Genomic DNA, 23,498 nt, shown 5'->3' with positions numbered 1-23,498 from the left:
GGAACTTGGAGCGCCGCCTTCAAATGCCAAGATGTTTGTCACGCCGTTTTAAGTAAAATGAAGGCAGTCATCGAAAAAAGTAGTTGATCCTGAATCTGTTAGGTTGGGTCCAGTACTTTTGCTGCTACCACAAGCACCTAGAGCATTGAAACAGACTTTTGCTTTGCAGTTAATACAAGAAAAAATGTCTCCACTTTAAGGTTAATTTCTGTTGTTTGGAGTGTCTTGCTCAATGAGTGCCACACTTCACAAGCATAACTCGTTCTATGTGTAGTGTATTATTTCATCACATATTGCTTGAGAAGACATTTTTAAAAATCACACATCATACATGAGTTAAAAATGGTTGAAATAAACTGAAAGTATCGAATCTGGAAAAGCTAAGGTTTGTCAATTTTTGACATCATTCATGGTCCTACCTCAATTTTCCGACAGTCTTGTCATTAATCTTTCCTTCTCCACAAGAGAAAAACTTATTTATCACTCCGAGTATGGCCTAAAATTGAAAAGTTTTAAACTTTCCATGTTGCCCACCAATTTGTGGCTGGGGAGAGAAACAAGAAGAATGTACGCTGAAAAGAATAGTTTCATATTATTTGATCCACATTACAACTTGTTGGGGGACAGAGAAGGACAGACGTAGCCACAGGGGGGTACTCTCTTCCTTGATTCTCTCTAGCGTCGACAATGGTTAGCGGCAATTTGGATTTAATAGAATCTACATCAACAACAAAAGAAAAGCCATGGTGATTGGAACGAAGGTTTCGGTGTTAAGTATAGAATTAGGAGGAGAGTAAATAGGTGACTAGTTTTCAATACCTAGGTAGTATTGTTAGTGATGATATGAAATGTGAACGTGAACTAAAAACAAGAATAGGACTTACGAAAGAAGTCTCTAGGATAAAGAAAAGACTATTTTGTGGGACCTTGAATAAGAAGTTAAGAAAAAGCCTCACAAAATGTTTCGTGTGGAGTATTGTTTTGTATGGGTCAGAAATATGGACGCTACGCAAAACTGACGAAAAACGACTAAAATCTTTCGAAATGTAGATGTGGAGAAGAATGGAACGAAATAGCTGGATCGAGCAGAAAACGAAAGAGAGGGTGTTAGAAATGGTGAGGGAGAAAAAAAACAATTATTTTAGATATTATTAAGTAGAGGAAGAGGAAATGGTTGGGACATTGGGTAAGAAGGAATTGTATCATGGTGGCAGGAAAGGGAGGGAGGGGACGAAGGAGACTACAGTTAATGGACGATATCAAAATAGAGAAATCGTATATGAGGACGAAGAGATTAGTGGAAGACCGTGGAGCATGGAAACTTTTCAGTTGCAGCAAGTGACCTGCCAATAATGGCAGAATACCTATGATAATGACATCAACGCCAATGCTCAAGTCATCAAATAGCTAAAACTAGGAGCTATTAATATCTGTCTTCAAGAATAATCTGCCTTCTTACAAAAATAATCTTCTTCTCTGCTATCAACAATTCTGGATGAAAGAAGCTAGTAATAATTTATTTATTTAACAATCGCCAGATACAGCTCAGAGGCCATTTTACACTGGATGTCTAACAACAACAATAACAATGGAAAGGATTTGGGAAGGCATCGGCCAGGGCCTCTTTAGTAGATACAATCCCGGCATTTGCCAGGTAGGACTGAGGAAAATCCTGGAAAACCCCAGTCAGGATGGTCGGCAGTGGGAATCGAACCCACGACCTCCCGAATGCGAAGCCAACGCTCTGCCAGTAGAGCTACTTCGCTTGGTTCTTCAATAATACGTAATCGATAATTAGGAGAAGTATATACTATGTTCTGAAAATGAAAATGTATATGACTGATCATTTTTTAAAACTTAGATCAGGAAAATTGATTTGTAAAACCAAGAACACGAAAACGAATATAAAACATTGGAGATCTCAGCACCCTTCAACGACAATATTAGGGAGAGGGCACTAAACACTTTGTCCTCTTTGTCTTGAAGTACCAGTTTTCTGTTTGTTTTACCAAGTAGCGAACATCGTCCAGCAGCGAACGCAGAATTTCGTCAAGGGGACGTTCAAGCTCCCAAATTAATGACATTTTAGGTGCTTATATTGTTAATGTTCATTCTTATAATTTCTTGCCAAGAGGAATTCAGTTTTCGATCTCCTCCTGCGCACGCTACTGATATCGTCTATCAATTTTTTTTTTACCTCTTTCGTCTCTCTCTTTCTTCTTTCCTCTGGGCAATGTTCGTAGTTTGAGGGAATTTTCCCTAATCTAGGGAAATTTCATAGGTAAATTTACCGAAAAAGTGAAGAGGGAATTTTTTCATACAACTTGAAAATCCAGGGAAATTCTTACACTGACTGATTGATCAATGTAAATGCTAAAGATTTTCTTTGTTTTTTCAGAAATATCCTTATATATATACACACACACACACACACACACACACATATATATATATATATATATATATATATATATATATATATATATATATATATATATGAGTTGAGTTGATTTTGAGTTTAACGTCCCGTTCAGCAGCGAGGCTATATGAGACGTGGACCTACTGATTAACGTGGAATCCGAACCACATGAGCTCCCGCCGGGAATCGAACCCGGGTCTCCCACGCCAAAGGCGCGTATGCTAACCGCTTAGCCACGGAGAAGCTCATATACACCTAAGGCATATGTGTACATATATATTTGTGTGTGTGTGTGTCTTTAAAGTAGCATAATTTGCACCCATCGGTGGCTAGTGTATTTGTGTGCATATTTTGTTTAAAAAAGTGAAGGAAAAATATTTAAAAAATCAGCATAATAAAGCAAATGAATAAAACAAGTTGGCACTTCCTTTTGTATCAAAAACTTCTGTGATAGGAATTGGATACTTAACAAATAAGGGGGGGGGAAAGCGCGGTGTCTCAGTGGTAGAGCGTTCACCTCTGGTGCTGGGGGTCTCGGGTTCAAACCCTGCTCCCGCCAAGTGAACTTTGTGGTGGACAAACACCGTGTGCGTGGGTTTTCTCGGGGTTCTCCCGTTTCCTCCCACTTTCTTCATTCCACCATTTCATTCATTACTCATCATCACCGTCTCCTTTAGCCTAACCGGCATAACCGTGGGACGTAAAACTCAAAAATTTCATTTTCATTTTAACAAATTAGGGAAAATTTGATAAGAAAAGGGATTTTTTATGTCAGTCGAGGGAAATCTTCTTAACCTACGAACACTGCTCTGCTTGTTTCTACGACAGTGAAGAAGCTATTTCCCTGAGGGATTAGTAGTTATTCGTGTTTTCTAACAATTATAAATACTTTTCAGTTACGCTTATGAAAAATTACACTCAAATTCTGTGAGATTACTTGCTATTAAGTATTTGATTTCATTTTCGAGAGAGTTCTCACTGGCAGTCGAACCTGAAACAACAAACACCTAAGGCATATGTGTACACCAAAAGAATACGACAGCACCTCAACCTACGCTTCGGTGGAACTAAAACAAATCGAGATGTGGATTATGGTTATAATTTTTACGTAATAATTCCTGTACTTTAACAGTAATTAAGAAAGAAATTACGATGTATTGTACTTTGACGTGTTATAAATCATTTTCACTTAATATGCATGCTTCATACTGGATAATCTCTCACATTAAATCATTTTACGTGGCCTATATTCACATCAGACGTAAAAGAAATATCTTGTAATATAATAGTTTTGTAATATACACATATGTAAGTCCTAGTTCTTGCGTTACGGATTATAAAGGTTTTCATTACTTGTTTAATTACTACTAATGTGAGATTTATATTATGTACACAGGTAATTCTGATTGACGGTTTCTGTGTAATTTCTCACTAATGAACTTCTCAAACATGACTACTGATCATACTAAACTATTGTACATCTCTCATGGAGGAACTCAACTTTTCGCAATTAAAAGAACAGTTAATATTACCCAATGGCGTGAAAGGTCATGTTCTCATTTTACAACTTACTTCGATATCTTTACACAATTAAGAGCATGTAAATAAATTTCTTGAGAGATATTAATTTTAATCACAACTATTAACTCCTCCTAGTTTATATCATACGCACATTTAATAACCCTGTATGATGTAACAATTTCATGTTCCAATTTTGAAATACAGCTAAATAATAATAATAATAATAAAATCTGAACACCCTCTCACATGTAACACATCGCTCTTTCGAACCCGAAAGCGGAATGCGACACATATCCTGAAAGAACCAGTCTTAATAAGATGCATGGATTCCCAGCATCAGTCAGCAATGGGTTCGGGAGTTGTGGGCCTGTAAAATTAACATAGGAATCCATAGGAAATACACGTCTAGACATTTCCTTGATGTGTCTTTTTGCTAACCTTATGCAATATACTACATAGAAACCACACTATCTATAAAGCACTACAGGTAAATTGAAGATAGCATTCTAATAGAGAACAAGACTGAAGTTGGTTTACATCAAAGAATTGTTATTGAAGGCACGTTGGAAGCATTTACAGAGAACAATCAATGTACAGATCGAGAAACAGAACATGAGAAGCACAGAAAATTTGCTCACAGTGTGCACACTTGATAAGAATTACCAGGCCCGTATCCAGGGGGGGTCTAGGGGAGCCGGGCCCCCCTAAATTTTCGCTGTCCCCCCTAAATTTTCACGGTAGGCTTGCAAATGCACTATAATATGGTGATGAACTATAAATGGTTGGGTCGGCCCCCCCAAACTTCAGCCGGTCCCCCCTCTAATTTTTTGGGCTGGCTACCGGCCTGAGAATTACTCATTACACTTGGAACACGTATCACTCACTGTCAATTGTGTCAAAATAGTAATCGTGAGGGGAAATCCACATTCCCGGTGCTTCATCGAAGTAACTAGCTTTGTTCTTGGGATTACTCTGGGACATTCAGACTTTTGTGACACGTCTTCTTCGTTCACAGCGTTACACTATAATCAGGTTAGCGAAAACAGATGTCAAGGAAAACAAGTATGTTCGTTAAGCTACGGGAGACGATGATTAAAGCAAGTGAATGATAATGGAAGAATTAGTGGAATGAGAATGTGGGAAGAAAAGGAAGTACCCGAGAAAACCCACGGGCATGATGTTGTACACCACAAACTTACTTGGCTGGGAATCAAACCATTGACTCCCGCAACAGAGGTAAATGCTCTACCACTAAGCCAACGTGTGCTCCTCTTCTTGAGAAAGAAAAATCTCAGAGAACGTTAACTGTTACAATCTGAAAAAGAAATGCAATAATATCACTAAAATTCGCGTTATCCCACAAAACGTGGTTATGATTTTTGGGTAGTCCTATTCGTTCTCTGAGAGCTGAGTATTCTGAACATTCCACAAGAATGTGCCGAATACACAAATAGGAGCAACACAGACTTCATAATACAATAGATATATATTGTGTTTTTTGACCTATCAAAAAGAAACCCCTCAAGTTTTGGAAATGGCAAGTGATCTATGAATAATGGTAAAAAAAAAAAAAAAAAAAAAAAAGAATGTGTTGATGATAACTTATAGCTTAAATATAATTTAAATCAAATATTAAAGTTATTTTCTTCTTTTTCAGGGACAGGAGAAGGGCAGAAAATTCTCATTATGAAACACCTCAATGCGTTTCTACTGGGTAAGTTCCCTTGGTTTTTTGCAGATTTTGAGTTGTGTTATTATTATTATTATGACCTAATGGCAGTCACATCTGCTTTCAGTCCTAAGTTTAATCATAACCTAATTGAGGCTGCAAATTTACCAGGATTTGTTTTTGTTTTCTTAAATATTTTGACGATATAGTGCCATTATTTCGTGTATGAATGTATTTTTCCCTATAATTTAACTCGAACATACATTTTTAAACCTACGTTTGCAATGTTGGAGATTTTTAATAGTTTGATAATCTGTTTAGTTGGATTTCATATTTATATAGTCGTGTTACAAAAAATATGAACATTTCTTCTTCAGAAGTTATTCTCCTTGCTTCTAGATAGGATTGCAGCAAATACACGTCGAGGTTCTTCATTGTTTCGAATATGATTGTTTTGAAATCTTATGTTCAGGACATACGTACAGTACGATCTAAGAGGACCATTAAAGATATTTTTAAAAGAAAAATTACACATTGAATGCTATTTTTTAAATCTCAATTAAGATAAATCATGGTGTATAAGAACTACACCTACAGATCACTGGTACGAGGGTAATTCAATGAGAAAGAGCAAATTGCATTTATTAATATTTAAATCATCCTCATATAGACCTACTTTTCGACAAATTGATTTTCGAAAAGGTAAAGAGTTTTAGATTGTGTTCGAAGTTAGAAATATTCCGTTTACAACATACACGCCTCGAGTTGTCAAGAGTGATCCAGCAATTTGACGGAAGCTTATGAATGAAACTATACCTAATATCAATACATTATACAGTGTTGTTTGTTAAAATTACGTCACCAAGAAAGACACGTGTGAATAAAATAAAATTTTACGCCTTATATCGTCGCTTAGATGACGTAGAGACGTAAGCGCCAAATTTTCAAAATTTGAGATATTTCAACTAGGGAGTCCTCAAACCTTACTCTATCATCTGACGAAGTGGCGTAATTCTATCTCTAATAGTTTTTCTCCAGTAAGAAATGTTCAACTGGGGTAAATGACACTTTTGTATTGCTTAATATTTTACGTAAAGACGTAAGCACCATTGTTGTCGCTTACGTCTTTCCGTCATGTAAAATGTGTAACATAATTGGTAGTTACGTTTCCTGGTAATATATAATAAATGCTACTTGAACTGAGTTTTATTCAGTGACAATGCTGTTTTTATGCGATATCATTTGCTGATTGCTACTAAAATATTTGTAAAGTCGACTGTGATTGTTCAGAACAATCAGCGGTTATAGTTTTACTATTATAGAGAAAAAATCCGAGAACACTTGCAGCCAGATAGAGCATTAACACATTCAAGAATTAACCACGTATTGTTCTTCTTACTGAACAATAATCGTGGATGTATTAGTGAGGTGAGGAGATGCCTCTTTGAATGTAGTATCATCCAAAGATATTGAAACTGTTGATAACAATGCATTATGCAAAGGAGTTAAAGTTAAAATATATTGGCTGTCAGGGAAAAGATGTGAGTACTATGTAACTGTGAGTAAAACTGAATATTCAGCACAGGATTCTGTATCAGAACAATCTGAGTCAGAATCTATAGATGTCCTTCTCTTTGTTTTGAAGAAAATAGTACCAATGAACGTATTGAAAGAAGGTAAGAACTCTGAAGATAACGAAAGTAACAATCAATGTAAAGATTATTCTGACGTGACGATTATTCTGAAGATGAAGTGGAAAGTGTTCAATTACCTGATAGTGATGATTTTGATTATGGCCCACTATACACACAGGAATGCAAATACTGTAAAGTGAATATTCCAATACTTGCCCTTTCTAAATTTTGACATCCTTGGCACATACTTCTTTATCCCATACCAATTGGAACCTTTACTAAGGTGGGTTCCATACCAAAAACACTCAATGAAAGTTGAATATTTTAGAGACTGTAAGAGTATTTCGGATGGTGTACGTATTAAATCTGTAAGAGAACTTGATTCTGACAATAAAATAAATTGGACGATGGTCCGGGAGGTAATGCTGACCAAAGAGGACTTAGCAGGGATTTGCAGAAAAAGAATCACCTCAGCTAACATTATGAGAAGTTATCGCTGAAAAGGAATATTTTGGGTGTATTGCAACACACATTGCCACAACTTAATGTATCTCCCCCACAAATATCGGTAGAGAAATTCAAGGATTTAATTCACCTGTGCTCAGGACCAACACTTATCACATGAGACAAGTATTGTCAAAAAATTTATCAAGACCTTTCACTCTGATCAATATTTCAGCAATTTTTCTTTTACAATTTTTCAAAACTATTAATAACACTTGTAATATACTTACAAAAAAAAAGTCATAGCTGAATTTGTACATTGATCACATAATCAAAACGTGTTATTTGTAGTAGTGTTAGCAATATCAATTTTATTTTACATCATTTCTTAAATTCCATTGTATCGGCAATTTGTATGAGTACCTAATAAATAAATAAACTCAAAACTTTATAAAAATCAACGTTAAAATAAGAAACTCCAATCTTGTATTAATATATCTCGGGGAGGCCAGTGGGTTAGTATGCTCGCTTTTTTTGAGAGCGTGGTACAGGTTCAGTTCCCGCCCGAGCCTATTGAATAGAGTGGTTCAGAGCCCACTTCACCAAAAACTGTATGTCCCATCCCTACAAGCTCATCAGTTCATTTAGGATGAAAAAAAGCAATTCAGTTATTCATTCATGTATTAATAAAGTTACAAGTAATTAAGGCGTAAGTACCAAATGGATTAGATTGTATATATGACGAACAGGCGTATATTCATATAAGACATATTTCTAGCGCGATGACATGAGTACGATACAGGTCTTCGAAAGAGCCATCATACGAGGGCTATCCAGAAAGTAGATTACGTTTTGGAATAAAAAATCAACAAAGTATAGGAAACAAATTTTATTATATACAGATGAAAGCCACACACAAATACTACTTTTCGACATAGTCACCATTCAAATTAAGGCATTTATCGTAGCGATGTACGAGCTTGGAAATTCCTTCGTCGAAAAATTCGGCCGCCTGCGACTTCAACCACTTCGTTACCTCTTCTTGCAGCTGTTCGTCGTCATCAAAACGCTGCATAGCCAGCCACTTCTTCATTGCTGGGAATAGGTGGAAGTCGCTCGGTGCCAGGTCGGGACTGTACGGCGGATGAGGAAACAACTCCCACTGAAAAGATTCAAGAACTTCACGCGTGACATTTGCCGTGTGGGGCCGGGCGTTGTCGTGAATCAACAAGATCTTAGAGCTCAACATTCCTCTGCGCTTGTTTTGAATTGCTCTTCTGAGGTTTTGCAGAGTTTGGCAATACCTTTGAGCGTTTATTGTAGTGCCTCTTTCCAGGAAGTCCACCAAAATCACACCTTTTCTGTCCCAAAAAACAGTCGCCATCATCTTCCTTGCCGACATTGTTTGCATGCATTTCTTGGGTTTTTGGGGAGAACCTGTGTGCCCCCACTGCATTGATTGCAATTTCGTTTCACAGTTCACGTGTTTCACCCATGTTTCGTCACCAGTAACGATGCGATCGAGTAAAGAGTCACCATCCTTATTGTAGGCGTCCAAAAAGTGCAACGCTGCAGCCATTCGCTGATTTTTGTGGTCCTCTGTCAAGATTTTTGGAATCCATCTTGCACAAAACTTGTGGTAACCAAGCTTTTCGCTGATGATTTCGTGCAACAAACTTCGCGAAATTTGTGGAAAACTCAAAGAAAGTTCCGTTATTGTGAACTTTCGATTTTCACGGACTTTAACATCGACTTTTTCGACAAGTTCGGCAGTCACTTTGCTGGGTCTCCCACTTCGATCTTCGTCGTGAACATTGGTTCGGCCATTTTTAAATCTTATGACGCACTGTCGCACTCCACCTTCAGTGATAATGTTGTCCCCATACACTTCACACAGCTGCCGATAGATTTCTATCGGTTTACAGTTTTTTGCTGTCAGAAACCTTATTACTGCACGCACCTCGCAGCTCGCGGGATTTTCAATTAACGCAGACATTTCAAACCGTCACAGTATCTTAACGGAGCACAGCACGAACCTCTCACTAGCACGGCTAGATGCCGACTGAGCTGCGCAACGCTCTGACCCCAAGATGGCCGCGCTAGCCCCACCCCTAGCGGACACAGACGAAAACGTAATCTACTTTCTGGATAGCCCTCGTATATCATTTACAGAGGGTAATTATTTTGAATCTATAGCTTTTAGCTGTATGTGTAGAACGGTTCAATTGTACTGAAATTTCTTTAAATGCCTCTCCTGTAAAATTATACTTTTGGCGCTTATGACTGTACGTCATATAAGTAACGATATATACTACATGGCTATACAAAAATTAGTACAATTTCAGAACTGTACAACACTTCTAACTTTGATAAATTAGTATAACATGAAGCCTATCTTTACTGTAATCAGAGCCTCTGTATCATGACGTCGAATCAAAAATAAATTGAATATTATTCTCAGGAATCGGTTGCTATGCCGTGTGCATGCAAATGCACAAAGACGTTGATACAATTTGCTAGAGCAGTGGTTCCCAACCTTTTCTGACTGACGGCGCACTTTACTGAACGTTCAGGACTCGTGACACACTTGTTTGAATTTTTATTAGTAATAATAATAATAATAATAATAATAATAATAATAATAATAATAATAATAATAATAATAATAATAATAATAATAATAATAATAATAATAGTGTAACCCTATAAGTTTTAATAATGTAATGATTCTATGTAGTACTGAGTATTAAAGCTGCCACTGGATGTGTTGACTGGCACAGTCTATCTCAAAGTTGATTTTAACTAATTATTACTAAATACTTTACAACTTTTAAATTCTTAAAACTTCACGACACACTCTAGCAGGTTGCGTGACACACCAATGTGTCGCCACACAATGGTTGAGAACCGCTGTATTAGATTGCCGTGACGAAGAAGGTTACTGCCATCGATATCCCAGATATGATCGTGCGCAGCATCTCAGGCGTCCATGCAGGCCAGAGAAGCAGTGGTACCCTTCTTCCTCGAAGAAGGCTGATATATAATGGGATAATACTCTACTGAAATATGGGATCCGGATTTGTCAAGAGGAAGAGCATGATGTTGGTCTATAGGGTTTCCCTGATGTAGTGGGCAAGGATGATGATGATCCAGTTGCGTACCAGCCTAGATTTCGTGTTGTACCCAATCGTTTCTTACATCACTACACCTGGCGTTCGGTCATTATGACCAAGGATGTTATAAAATAGAGGATCTGCCCATATGTATCTTCATCCTATTAAATCAATGAAGCGAAAAAACAACCGAGCATCGGCACGTCTGATTGGCTACTCTCGTTTCCGCCATCGTCTGATTGGCTACTTTAGTTTCCGCCATGATTGTTGGCTCAAAACATTGCGATCCTATTGGGCGGAGTGGGCAAAGTAAGGGTGATGAAACTGTGACGCATGGCTTCAAGATTTTCTTGTAAGGGCAGATCCTCTATTTTATAAGATCCTTGATTATGACGCTCGACAATATACATTGCCACATTACGATAGCAAATAACACATATGCAGCCATCAGTTTATGACAGGTCGAACCGAAACACATTCGAAAAGACCAAACTCCAAAGCGACGGCATTCACGCACTCATTGTACTGTGATCGTTTTGTGTTTCTGAATCATTGATAGCCGACACAAACACATGTGTGGCGCCAGTTCAAAATTCTAGACATGCCTTCGATTCGTCAAGTTGGATAGGCCTTATTCACTACCATGCTCCAGAGTTGAGTTAGCAAGATGATTGACGCTGGATCATTCCCGAGTACGATTTTAGACTTCTGTAGTTTAAAAGTCTACAGAATGTAACAGGAAACTAACTTTATGTTGGGCTAACGTAAGTTTGGTTAGTTTATGTTCCCATTTCAATATTCAGCAACACAAATATTAGTTGTCAACGCATGCTATTGTCTACCACCTTTCCAAGTAACACGCGTGTATATTACATTTCTAATAAACGATTGTCTATTGTATCTGTTTAATTATACAAGAAACTACATAAATATTATTTTACTTCTTTGTAGGTATCTTCTGCTGTGTGGTGACGTTATCGGCAATGAAACAGAAGAAAAGTGTGTTTTTCCCAGTGATTTTAAGTGAAGATTTCGGAACTACAAACTCCACGAAAGAACGAATTGAACGACGAAATCAACTGTTTAGTAAATATTTTAAGAGGAACTGGCCCATTGTTAGGTTAACAGTAGGCTCAGATTTATCTGGAGTCTCAGATCTGTCCCAGGTTAGGTCGTTCGCTTTCGCTCTCAACGATGCGGAATCTATCCTTAAATCGCTTGAACAAATTGGCAGTGAACAGGTTAACAAAAGAAATTCTACTAAAATTTCCATAAACGTCACAGATCGAGTCCCCACACTTAGGGTTCCTTTAGAGAATGAAACTGTGTTTGATTTTAGCAAAATTTCAACAATATCTAGTAATGTAATACAAAACGCTGTAACGACGCCATTGCCATTTTTCTCCAGTCCAGTCTCTACGGAAGCTACAACCGTCAGTGCACCCAGATTAACCACAGCGTCAGTGGTTACCCCGGAGACAAGTACAAACCGTGCGCCAACACAACGGATAATTACTGTTCTACCGTCTTTTACAGAAGAAACAACACCAAAAATTCAGAATTCGGTTTCTATTCCTTCCGTTGTTAATGAGAAGCCCTCTAAATCCAAATCGAATAAGGCCAAAGTACAAAGGTTTAATTCTCCAGTGCCGGAGTTCCTGGACCTTTCTCCTCCAAAAGCTCTAAAGCCAGCAGACTCTGTCTTCGGTTCAATACGGAGAATAGACGAGGATGTTTCTTCTTCAGAGAGCGACACGACTGAAAACTTATTCTCTATCTTTACTTTACCTCCTGAAGACAGACCAGCTCAAGAGCCTTCTAAAAATCTTCCGAAACACAGACCCATTATTCTATTTTCGCTTCCTGGTAATCAAATACCTGATAAATCTTTGTCGTCTAACAACCGTCCACCATTTCTGGAATATTCTTCTAGTTACGAGGACTCTTCGGACATCAGCCGGGAGGGTTCAAAATTGTCGTTGCAATCCAATGAAGTTTCAAGAGGTGGGGGTTCTAATCTTCAGAAACCGTTCAGATTTGCCTCAACTCCTCTCAACTCTAACACGACGAACAGTAATAACAGGAATACATCATCATCCATTAGCTTTTCATCAGGACACAAAAGTGCATTCCGGTTTTCTTCAGATGTTACCAATAAAGCCCCAGAAAACACATCTAACTTCAATCCAGATTTAACAGACAATGATAAGACGCGATTTCGTTTTGCATCTAATAAAAATGTAACTATAGGCCAAGAATTCAATAGTGTATCTTTTACATCTCAGAAAAACTTCACTTCCGTTAACAATGGCGACTCAATTTCGAATTTTATATTTAATCAGCAAAATCAGTCATCAAATTCTGGTTTCCAGAATGACGAACCAAATCTATTGGTCAGTCCAGTCAGAACTAAAAATGAAACAATAAGGTTTAGGTTTGTTTCGGACAATGAAAAACAAAATTCTACAAATCGGTTTAGTTTTGTTTCTGATAAGCAGGACGAGAATCCTCCTACGACACCGCGGTTTGTTTTTCTTTCAAGTTCACGCGATAACACGAGATTTGGGGTTGATATAACAACTCCTAGAACTAATTTTAATGAATCCACGACTGTGAGAAATCATATCCAAGGTTCAGATAACGAAAATGAATTCGATGCTCATTTAAGACATCTTTTTCCTCCTGGTTCTGGTATTGAGTTCACGTCTCCTAGACCTTCAAATTCAACAATTGCTACTATCTTCAGAATTTCATCCGACAATAGCAGAATTTCCGGACCGAAAAAGGTTAAATTATTTCGGAAAACTAGGCCTCGTCCTTTGTCAACTACAACAACGGAGAGAGCCCCTGTTAATAGATTTACCACTCCTAACTCAATTTTTGGTAACAACGATGGCGATGTTGATGCAGAAGTAAAAATTTTCACGGTTTTTCCACAATCACCTATTGTTCCTGTGGAAAGACTTAGAAACGAAGATTCTAGAACTGCTGGATCTACTAAAGATACAACATTACTTCAACCAACACAACCGTCATTCATCGAGGGAGTCGAAGAAAATACCGATCTCGAGCGCCCATCTCGACTTTTGAAACCTCCACGGCTGCACTCACCTGCAACAGTTCTTTTACCACCTCCAGCATCTGGAAAATCATCGTCTTCATCCAAGAGATCCAAGTCCAGGAGACGAGGGAGTAAGGCTAAGATTTTCAGGCTGGAGCCAGATGCACAATTCTCAAGCCAGAGACGCATAACATCAGCGTCATCAAAGTTTAAGTTATCATTTGCTGAAAGTACGAGTCTTCGACCTTTTAATTCAAAGAAATTAACTAGCAAAAAAGGTAGGTGACAAATTTACTCTATTTTCAAATGCAGAGTTTTAAATACACAAAAGTTTGTCTCTAAAATTACAATAGAATTGAAATGTTTTCATTTTGCTTTAAAGAATGCCGCTCTAGGTATTCAGTGGTCCTTTGAAATTTCACATGTGTTGTTTTGCTTAGTTCCAAATTTGGCCTATCTATTGGACAATTGTCAGACTTGAATTTAAATTTACGCTGTTGGGAGCATTTGTAGCAATGGTCACATTCCTCAGTATTTCTTCATACTACTATTAATACACGTCAACTGGAAACATGAACGCTGTCTGCTACTATATTGCGAATCAGTGATATATGGTCTTCGTATATTACTAACTTACGTATTCAACATAACACGTGGACTAGAGAACCCAGTAACTTTAAGCATTTCCAGATTTGAGAGAAAGCGATAGTTTCTTACAACTTGACCACTCTCTTATCGTGTAGGGCCGCGATGGCTCAGTAGTACAGCGTTCACCTCTGATGGCTGGGGTTCCTCCTTCGATCCCAGCTCGCGCCAAGTGAACTTTGTGGTGGACAAACACCGTGTGCGTGGAATTCCTCGGCGTTCTCTCGTTTCCTCCCACTTTCTTCATTCCATCATTCCATTCATTTCTCATCATCACCGTCTACTTTAGCCTAGCTGGCATAACCGTGGGACTTAAAGATTTCATTTCTCTTATCGTGTAGGTTTCTGTCATTGATTTGACAAGAATAAATTTTATTACTGAAGGAGGGAGGGATTCAATTATTTATTGTTTTCAGCAATTAGGTATTTTGTTGTAAGCAATATCTATATATTAAAATACTACGTTTATATGTTTGTCTCCAATGTCTCCAATCCTTTCGACAATGAGATCTCGAAAACCACAAATGCTAGAAATGTGCCGTTTTCACTGGTTGATTCAAAATTTTATGTAGATTGTCTAGTTTTAATTGAATATTTAAAAAAAAAACATGGCCGTTATTTCTGTATTACATTTTTTAGGCGTACATTGTGAATGTTGAAATTTTAAAAAAGCATCATATCCTACGAGTTATACATTTCAACACCACGTATGGATTGGTGTTGTATACCACACCACCACACCAGGGATTGTATATCTCTCTCACGTTTGTTTCATGGCCAAATGATAAGGAAAACTAAGAATAACCATATCCTTAGTCTAAATTGAATCTTTATTGTTTGGAATGTTTTGCCGAATGAACACCATATATCACTGACATTATAATTAATTGTGTGTGTAATGTATTTGTTTACTACATACTGCATGCAAGAAGAAAGAAAACACTGATCATACATGAATTAGAAATTCCAACCGGAAGTAGGCTCAATCTTGCAAACGGTGCGAGATATTAAAAAGATAATCGAAAAAAAATCCCCCCTTAATGGTACCCCTTGCCAATTTTTATGAAGACGTCTTTCACTTGTGTCTGTAAAAGGACATGTAGAGATGTTGTGGTGAATGACAAAGAGATTCATCCTCCATGTGAATGATGTGCTGTTAGAGAGCTCAAGTTCAGCTAGTTCCATTTAATGTGCTAATTTGGCTGCTACAATATTTCTTTTTGTACTTTTTAAATGAAAGTTATAGATGGTTTTTATCTTTTGCAGGCAGGAATATGCTTTATATTCAGTTGATAGAATTATGTAACGTATTTTGTAATCAATTTTCAATTTTTTAGAAGCTGTTAAAAACATTAAACCGTGCTAATTGTTCTATGCAATTTAAATTATTTTGTTTTTATGTAGTTTGTTAAGGAAAATCGTAGTTTATAATAATATTTATGTACTAAGAATCTTAGCCGTCTTACTGCCCCTCCCCCCCCAAAAAAATCCAGTTTCCTATGACTTAGTGTTCTGGTTAAGGACCTGGTAAGAATGTTTAAAATGTATAGCAGCATATGTTTCTGAACTGAGGAAGAAATGTAAGATAAAGTTGTATGCATATACTATATGGAGTTTTGTTAAAAAAAAAAAAAAAAAAATCTGCCCAGCCATCTATCCTTGAAAATCCCTGTATGTATCCTTATCTATAGGTGAATTCAGTGGTATACACAAGCAACGGCGAATCGTAGAGAGGGGCAGTGGGGACGACCAACCCTAAAACGTTTTTTTTTTTCTAAGGCAGTCGGTTTTGAAATACATATAGCCGCTTGTTCTCCTCATAAATAATACTAGTTCAATTAGTTTTATTTATAGATATAAATTGAAAAGTGACAAGGGGATTCCAAGGTAAATGGTCCATCCTGCTCACGTAATATTATACCATTTTATTCTATTTTAAGTTAAAATTCCGTATCGGAGCCTACAGTCATCTTCCATGATGCACACCTACTAAACAACGCTTCTGGATCTTCTACGCAAGGGGGTTTCCGGGTTTTAACCACCCTTTAACAAAATATTATGGAAAAAATATACTTTTATCTATTAAGATAAGGGCATGGGCTCAAGTTAACACGCAAACCTGTGCCAAGTCACATTGATCAGTGCGAGTCAGTCTTGAGTATCAAAGTTTCATAGATAGAGTTCTTCGTACTGAACAAACACATGCGAGCAGTATGCAGCTGAGATAAGAAAATAAAATTGCATTATGACAACGTGTGTATCACCTTGGACAACTGCCCGTGGTGGAAGTTGTGAAGTATATTCAGGGGAATTTTTCACATTACACGATATAAATCATCATAAAACGCTATCAAAATAGTTAGGTTGAAGACTTGTCAAGAAGGTTTGTCAAGGTGTGGCCGTCCTGACAAACTTACCCAAAATAACAAGAGGAAACTGAAGAAAATTGAAAAAAAAAAAAAGTGTTATGATAAGTGATCAGAATCGTATCTCCCGAATAATTAATTGCTCGGAATTTGCAGAAAATGGAATTGAAATATTCCAAGCGTCAAAAAGCATCCAAGTATACAGAAAAGCAACTCGCTACAATAGCAGACAAGTGTAGGAAACCTCGTCGCGGCATTTTGCATCCTGACATAATGCTCATCATGGACAGTAAAGATATTTTTCATTTGCCGGAGATGAAATGTCAGGAAACGGCTGATACAGTGAAACCTCCCTTAACGGACACCTCTCAATAACGGACACCTCTATAATACGGACAGATTTTTTTGTCCCGGCAAAAATATATGTTCTCTTACGGAACAAAACCCTCCCTTTTACGGACACTCTCAGATACGGACGCGGACAGTCCTTTTCCCCCCAAACGTTTGAATGACCTCTTCATAACGGACAGGAATTGTTCTCGGTTCTGCGATATATTACAGTATACAGAAAAGTCTTTTCCCCATAAGTGTATCTCTCATGAGTCCAGACCTGGTGAACCATCAAACAGAACAGCTGAACTTGTAATTTTTTCCGCAGTAAACTACTTTCTGGCGGAAATCCTAGAAAATTTTCAATAACGCTCATGCAGGGTTAGTCGTACGGCCAGGAATTCTATGCGAAAGATCTTCCCTTCCCTAACAAATTTAATCCTTTTCGTCTGGACCTTGCATCTTTACCGACAATTTCATAGATAACAAAACAAACATTGTTTGTTTTACAATAACATTTTCAACGAGCAATATGCTACCTCTCTTACTTTTTTTTTTTTTTTTTTTTTTTTTAAGAAAAGAAACATTTTTCTTTTACTCATGATACTGGAACAAGTCTGGGTTGGAGTTTTCCCGGCTTCCTTTTTCATTTTCTCTAAAAGGATATTCTTTGTGATTGGGCCTGGGTCAATAAATATGCTCCCTCAATAGCTTGCCTTTTCTTCCATTCTGTCAACGAAGATGCCGCGCCAGTACACAAACACACACACACACATGTTTATTCTGCAATCGTACTGAGGATTTTTAGAAGACCCTTGCTAATGAGTTTTATTACCGTTGTAGAGGAAAAAGCATGTATTTTTCGTTAAACATTCTCCAGCAATAATATGCTATGGTTTAATAGAAATGAATTTCTCCTTCATCCCTCCCAGTAATTCAGATTGTACTAAATAAGACTATTTTCATATTGAATTTTAAGTATTTACGCCCATACATAATGTATTTACTGTATATTACTGCATACAATTACCCTTATGAGAAATTAAATTTCTGTAACCTCTCTATAACGGACACCTCTCAGTAACGGACAAAACTTCATGTCCCATTGGTGTCCGCTATTAAGAGGTTTCACTGTATTATACTTCCTGCATTACGGGAACATATTTCCAGTTGGCGTGCATTATGAGTAGTCTGAAGAAATACTGAGGAATGTGGCCATTGCTATACAAGTGCTACCAACAGCGTAAATTCAAATAAAAGCCTAACAATTGTCCAGTAGGAAATTTGGAACTAAGGCAAACCAACACATTTGAAATTTCAAAGGGCCACTGAATAGAGCTGCACTCTTTAAAGCAAAGTATAAACATTTCAATTCAAATGTAATTTTACAAAAGTAAGGGAAATTTTCAGAACAAAGTACTGGTATGAGCCATTTCACCAAAGGATGTCACTTAACCATCCACAAGGGGTAAAAGTAAATCTGAAAAGGTAGGGGGACGGATGACGTCACGCCGTCCCATATGCCTATCTTTGCCCATTGTAATTTTTTTTAGGAAATGGGTGGAGGCCATAGCTACTTTTTTAAAGTGAGGTCACAGCATCCTCCCGCGTTCCCCCTCACTTTTACCCTTGATTAATATTAACCATACATTAATACAGTCGAGCAATCACAACCGACATGTACACCAAGAGATGTCTACCGAAGTTGTTTCAGTTCATTAACACACATCATCATAGTGATAAATATGTATTTTAGCTAGACCCAGGCCCGTGCTGGCCCACCGGGACGTGTCCCGGTGCGCCCTTCGAAACATCACATTATATATAAAGGTACATTTTTTAATAATAAATTCTTACGGTTATTATTGGTAAAGAACCCATGATAAGTACAGTGCGATCTTTACATAAGACGCCCTTGCGAAAACACATCAAAGATAAACGGTTTCATTTATTATTCTGTATGGCACAGTTCTGTACCATGAATACATACTGTTACTGTTGGTAAAGAACTCATGAAGGATACAGTGTGCCCTTTGTAAAGGCGCCCTTGTGAAACCACATCAAAGATAAACGGTTTTAGTTTTCTGTATGGCACAGTTCTGTACAATGAATACATACTGTTTGTGAAGAACCCGTGAAGGGTACAGTGCACCCTTTACGTAAGGCGCCCTTGTCTTGTGATTATTTCTGTGTGTTTTAGAGCAGTGTCGGAAATAATCAGTTCTAAAATATAGCTATATTGATTTATTAGTATATATTTAGCTTCATTTTGTTTGCCAAAAAGAAAAAAATCTTGCAAGAAATAAAAAAAAAGTTTCTCTAGTAAAGAGGTTTTCACAGTTTAGCTATTTATGTTATTAAACAAACTTTGGGTTTTAATACATAAAATTGTGCCCGTATATATACAGGATGTAACTTAATTAACATAAACTTCAGGAGGTGACTCCTGACACGGATATAAAACGAAAAGTATACAGCAACATGGGTGTAAAAATGCCTCCTTTTGGCGTCTTGATCACACGAAAATTTGTCGAAAAAATGTAAGAACAGCCATAACTCAAGAATAAAACATCGGATCGAAGTCGCGTAAAAGAGAATGTCCATTATTTTTAGTCGTAGATCCCGTTAGTGTACAGTGACGACGCAAGGGTGTCTCCCAAAGAAACTGGAGTATTCCGTCGTCTATTTTATCAAACGTTGAATGAGGACAGTGAACAACAATCAAGTACAAGATTTCAACAATCAAAAGTAGATCTAATAATACATCGTTCAAATTAGAACACTTAGAATTCGAAAGAAAGAGATATACACATGTGTGATTGATCTATTTCGTCTCAGTACAGAATAAACTCTCGGGAGAATAATATAAACGAAAAGAATTCTTTAACGTATCAGTTACAGTATATCTTCTAGGCTATTGATAACGGATGATAAATGAACAGCTTTCTGTCCAAGTTACGAGTGTGTGAAGATGGAAAAAAATAACTTTGATCTAGATTAGGTTTAAAAAGATAGTGTATAGGACAGTCAGGCGGTATGTAAAGAAACATAACATGTAGTATTCAAAAATGCAAAGATCATATGTGATCAACGAGTGTACAAAGGATTTTCCAGATACATATTTTTCGAAAGTAAGCTGCATTAAAGGATTGCCTCCTTGTAATATATAATTCCGTGGAATATGATACTTCTGTGCACAGAAGCAACAAAAATGGATGAAACCGAGATGTTGTACACGTTGTATAATGATACAAAGAAATGCACTGGAACAATATACTTAATTTATACGTTAGGTAAATCTTCTTCCAGGGATACTTTCGGGGGGCTTTTCCCCTTTCTTGGAGTTGGAAAAACGCCCCTTAATCCTGACCTACGAAAAAATATAGTCCTATTGTGAATATACCAAAATAGTGTCGTAGTGTAGCCCACTTATATTTTGATTTTGCCACTGGTGGAACAATGTTTTAGAAGAAAATTGTTTCTAGAAGAAAACATATGCAACAAATGGTGGAAAATATTTTTCCGACGTTCTCTATGTACTTTGGAGGTGGATGAAATACCAACACGGAGGAAAGAGAATATGGCACTTTTGCTTAGACGTAGCAGCACTTACGGAATTATCGTCCCTTGTATGCCACTTGCAAGTGGCTCGCGGAAGACTGTATTGCAGTTTTGATGTGGATGGCATAAATTAGCGTGGCTGTGTTATAATAGGCATTTGACGCAACTTGTGAGTGATATACAGTGTCTGATGCTCTGATGTTACGTGTGGAATTGCTGTATAACAGGATAGGAAGTGTTGCGTACACGGTAGAGTGTAGTGTCAGGTATTCAGGTCGTGTAAAACTGTAGACGTTGGTGTTTAAGTAGGCAGATTACCTTGTCCACGAGCTGGCAGATATGCACCTCATTTATGGAAAGATAAGGGGAAATATCAAAGAGGCAAGGCGTTTATATCGTAACCGTCGCCCTCATAGGAGAGTAATTTTCACTGTATTTTTTCCACGCCTCAATATTCGCCTTCGGGAGATAGGGTCTCTTCAATTTCCCCTACATGAAATCGGAGGAAATTGCAGCATGTGGACAATTGAATTTGAACACAGCGTACTGGGAATGATCAAAGATCGCCCTGAAACTAGGAGTAGCCATGTGTAGGGCGTAAAAATCCACATGCAACTCTAGTGAACGATCAGCAGAGAGATTTAGTGTGAGCGCGCGGTGCAGTATGGTGGATAGTTTTGTGATAGGATATTATTTATTACCGGCCTGTGTGGGAGTACGTATAATTTATTTTTACGTATTATTCTCCCAAAATTGTTAGAACATGTGCCCTTGAACATAAGACAGCAGATGTGATTCCAGCATGACAGTGCACTGCACATTGTGACAGGTATATGCAGACCTACTAAAATGAAACATTTCCAGATAGTTGGATTGGAAGAGATTGACCTGTGTTATGACCACCTCTTTCACCCTACCTCACGCCCCTTGATTTCTTATTTGGGACGTTATGAAACGCCTTTTGTATGCAACACTAGCCACGACAGTCGAAGAACTTGTTGCTCGAGTTAACATAGCTGAGGCATTCATCTCCGAAATTTCAGGTGTGTTTGACCGTACGCGGAAAAAATTGCTTCGGCAATGTCATCTTTGCAATGCGGTCAACGGTTGACAATATCAGACTGTGAACTGTTATTCTTCACAGCTGTTTCGTGTGCACATACGTTTGATAAAATACTCCAAAGACTACTCCAGTTTCTTTGGGAGTCATCCTTGCACCGCCACTGCACTACATCCGATTGTACAATAATGAAATCTACAACTAAAAATAATGGACATTCCCATTTGCACGATTTCGATCCGACATTTTGTTCTCGAGTATGGCTGCTGTTGCATTTTCTCGAAAATTTTCGGGTGGTCATAGCTCAGAGGCATTTCTACACCCAGGTTGGTCTATGCTTTTTGTTTTATCTCCGGTGTCAGGAATCACCTCCCGACTTTTAGTATATTAATTAAGTTACACATTCACGTTTGTATGGGCGCCCTTTTGGTAGACTTGTCCACCGCCCTCGTTAGTGACCCAGCACGGGCCTGGCTAGACCTCGCAAACAGTCATTATGCCAGAAAAATCACTGATTGCTTGACAGCACACTCAGTGTATTCGTACCACGGAACGCTAATCCACCAAATGTCCCACAGGCATACCCTGCATAGCATTTCTGGCCTCTGCTGGCTATGGACGTCTATGATGGGGGGTGGGAGCCCCAAAGTGCACCATAGCTCGTCCGTCGCACCAAGACCACACTACAGAACATTGACTTCAGGCCCGTCCAAAGTATGCTGAAGAGCGTACGCCACAAATTGGATGAAATTGACGACCAAGGACCTCATTTAGCATTGTAACAAGTAAGATGATTTGTCAACAGTGTCTTCAACATTGCTTTGGTATTGGCAATGAATAAACCCATTTGCTGGTAGTAGTGTCTTTTGTGTGTTTATGTGTGTGTTAACTTTCACCCATGCCCTTATGTATACAAAGTTCTGAAGCGTTGTGAACTTGGGAGCTTGATCACCCCTCAATGAAATTCTACATACGTTACTGGGTAGATTTCTATCAGAAAAATCTGTAATTGTGATCAGCGGCGCAAATCTGTCTTCAACATTGGGGGGACGGGTAAGACCGTTCCCTTTTTTTTTTTTTTTTTTTAAGCGATGTTCAAAATATTTACGGAGTTGAAAAACAATGCTGTTGAGGATCAGGGGGAGCAGAATTGTCTTCAACATTGGGAGGCGAGCAGATTTAAGGCTTATTCTGGGGGGACATCAATTTCATCTCTTTCCTTGTGGCAATCGGACACAAATCATCACATTTTTTTTTTTTCCAAAACACACATTTCAAATCGGCAGTTCGAAGATTAGAGGGGACAAGTCCCCCTCAACCCCCCCGGGATTTGCGCCAGTGGCTGTGATTATTTAAGACCTTATTTGCAAGCTAAAATTGTTACTGATGCTACATGAGGTTGAGATTCGTTTAAAACAGTGATAGGATCCAGAATTATTCTTTCGACGAGGCTGTACCTGCTTGACGTTTTGTCCTCAGAACAAAACTGATCTAACGGTAAGAGGCGGATTTACCCCACGTATCGCCTGGATGGGGTAAATACTTATTTTGAAATAATAATAATAATAATAATAATAATAATAATAATAATAATAATAATAATAATAATAATAATAATAATAATAATAATAATAATATAAACCGTAGAATACTGAATTCATAGCAACACTATGGT

The 23,498-nt window shown here is 37.8% G+C and overlaps 1 protein-coding gene across 1 annotated transcript in view; it reads left to right on the top strand.

Annotated features, from left to right (window-relative positions):
• The window catches only part of LOC145664303 (uncharacterized), a 76,267-nt gene that overhangs the window by 27,669 nt on the left and 25,100 nt on the right, over positions 1 to 23,498 (top strand). Inside the window, exons 2-3 of the mRNA XM_081730850.1 lie at positions 5,598 to 5,654; positions 11,752 to 14,139. Of these exons, the coding sequence (XP_081586976.1) occupies positions 5,627 to 5,654; positions 11,752 to 14,139 (2,416 nt within the window). The 5' untranslated portion in view covers positions 5,598 to 5,626. The remainder of the gene's footprint in view (positions 1 to 5,597; positions 5,655 to 11,751; positions 14,140 to 23,498) is intronic.

Source organism: Thermobia domestica, chromosome 1 (assembly GCF_964235325.1).
Source record: "Thermobia domestica chromosome 1, izTheDome1.hap1.1, whole genome shotgun sequence".
In the NCBI taxonomy this organism is placed as follows: domain Eukaryota; kingdom Metazoa; phylum Arthropoda; class Insecta; order Zygentoma; family Lepismatidae; genus Thermobia; species Thermobia domestica.
This window is presented reverse-complemented; position numbering and strand designations above follow the sequence as displayed.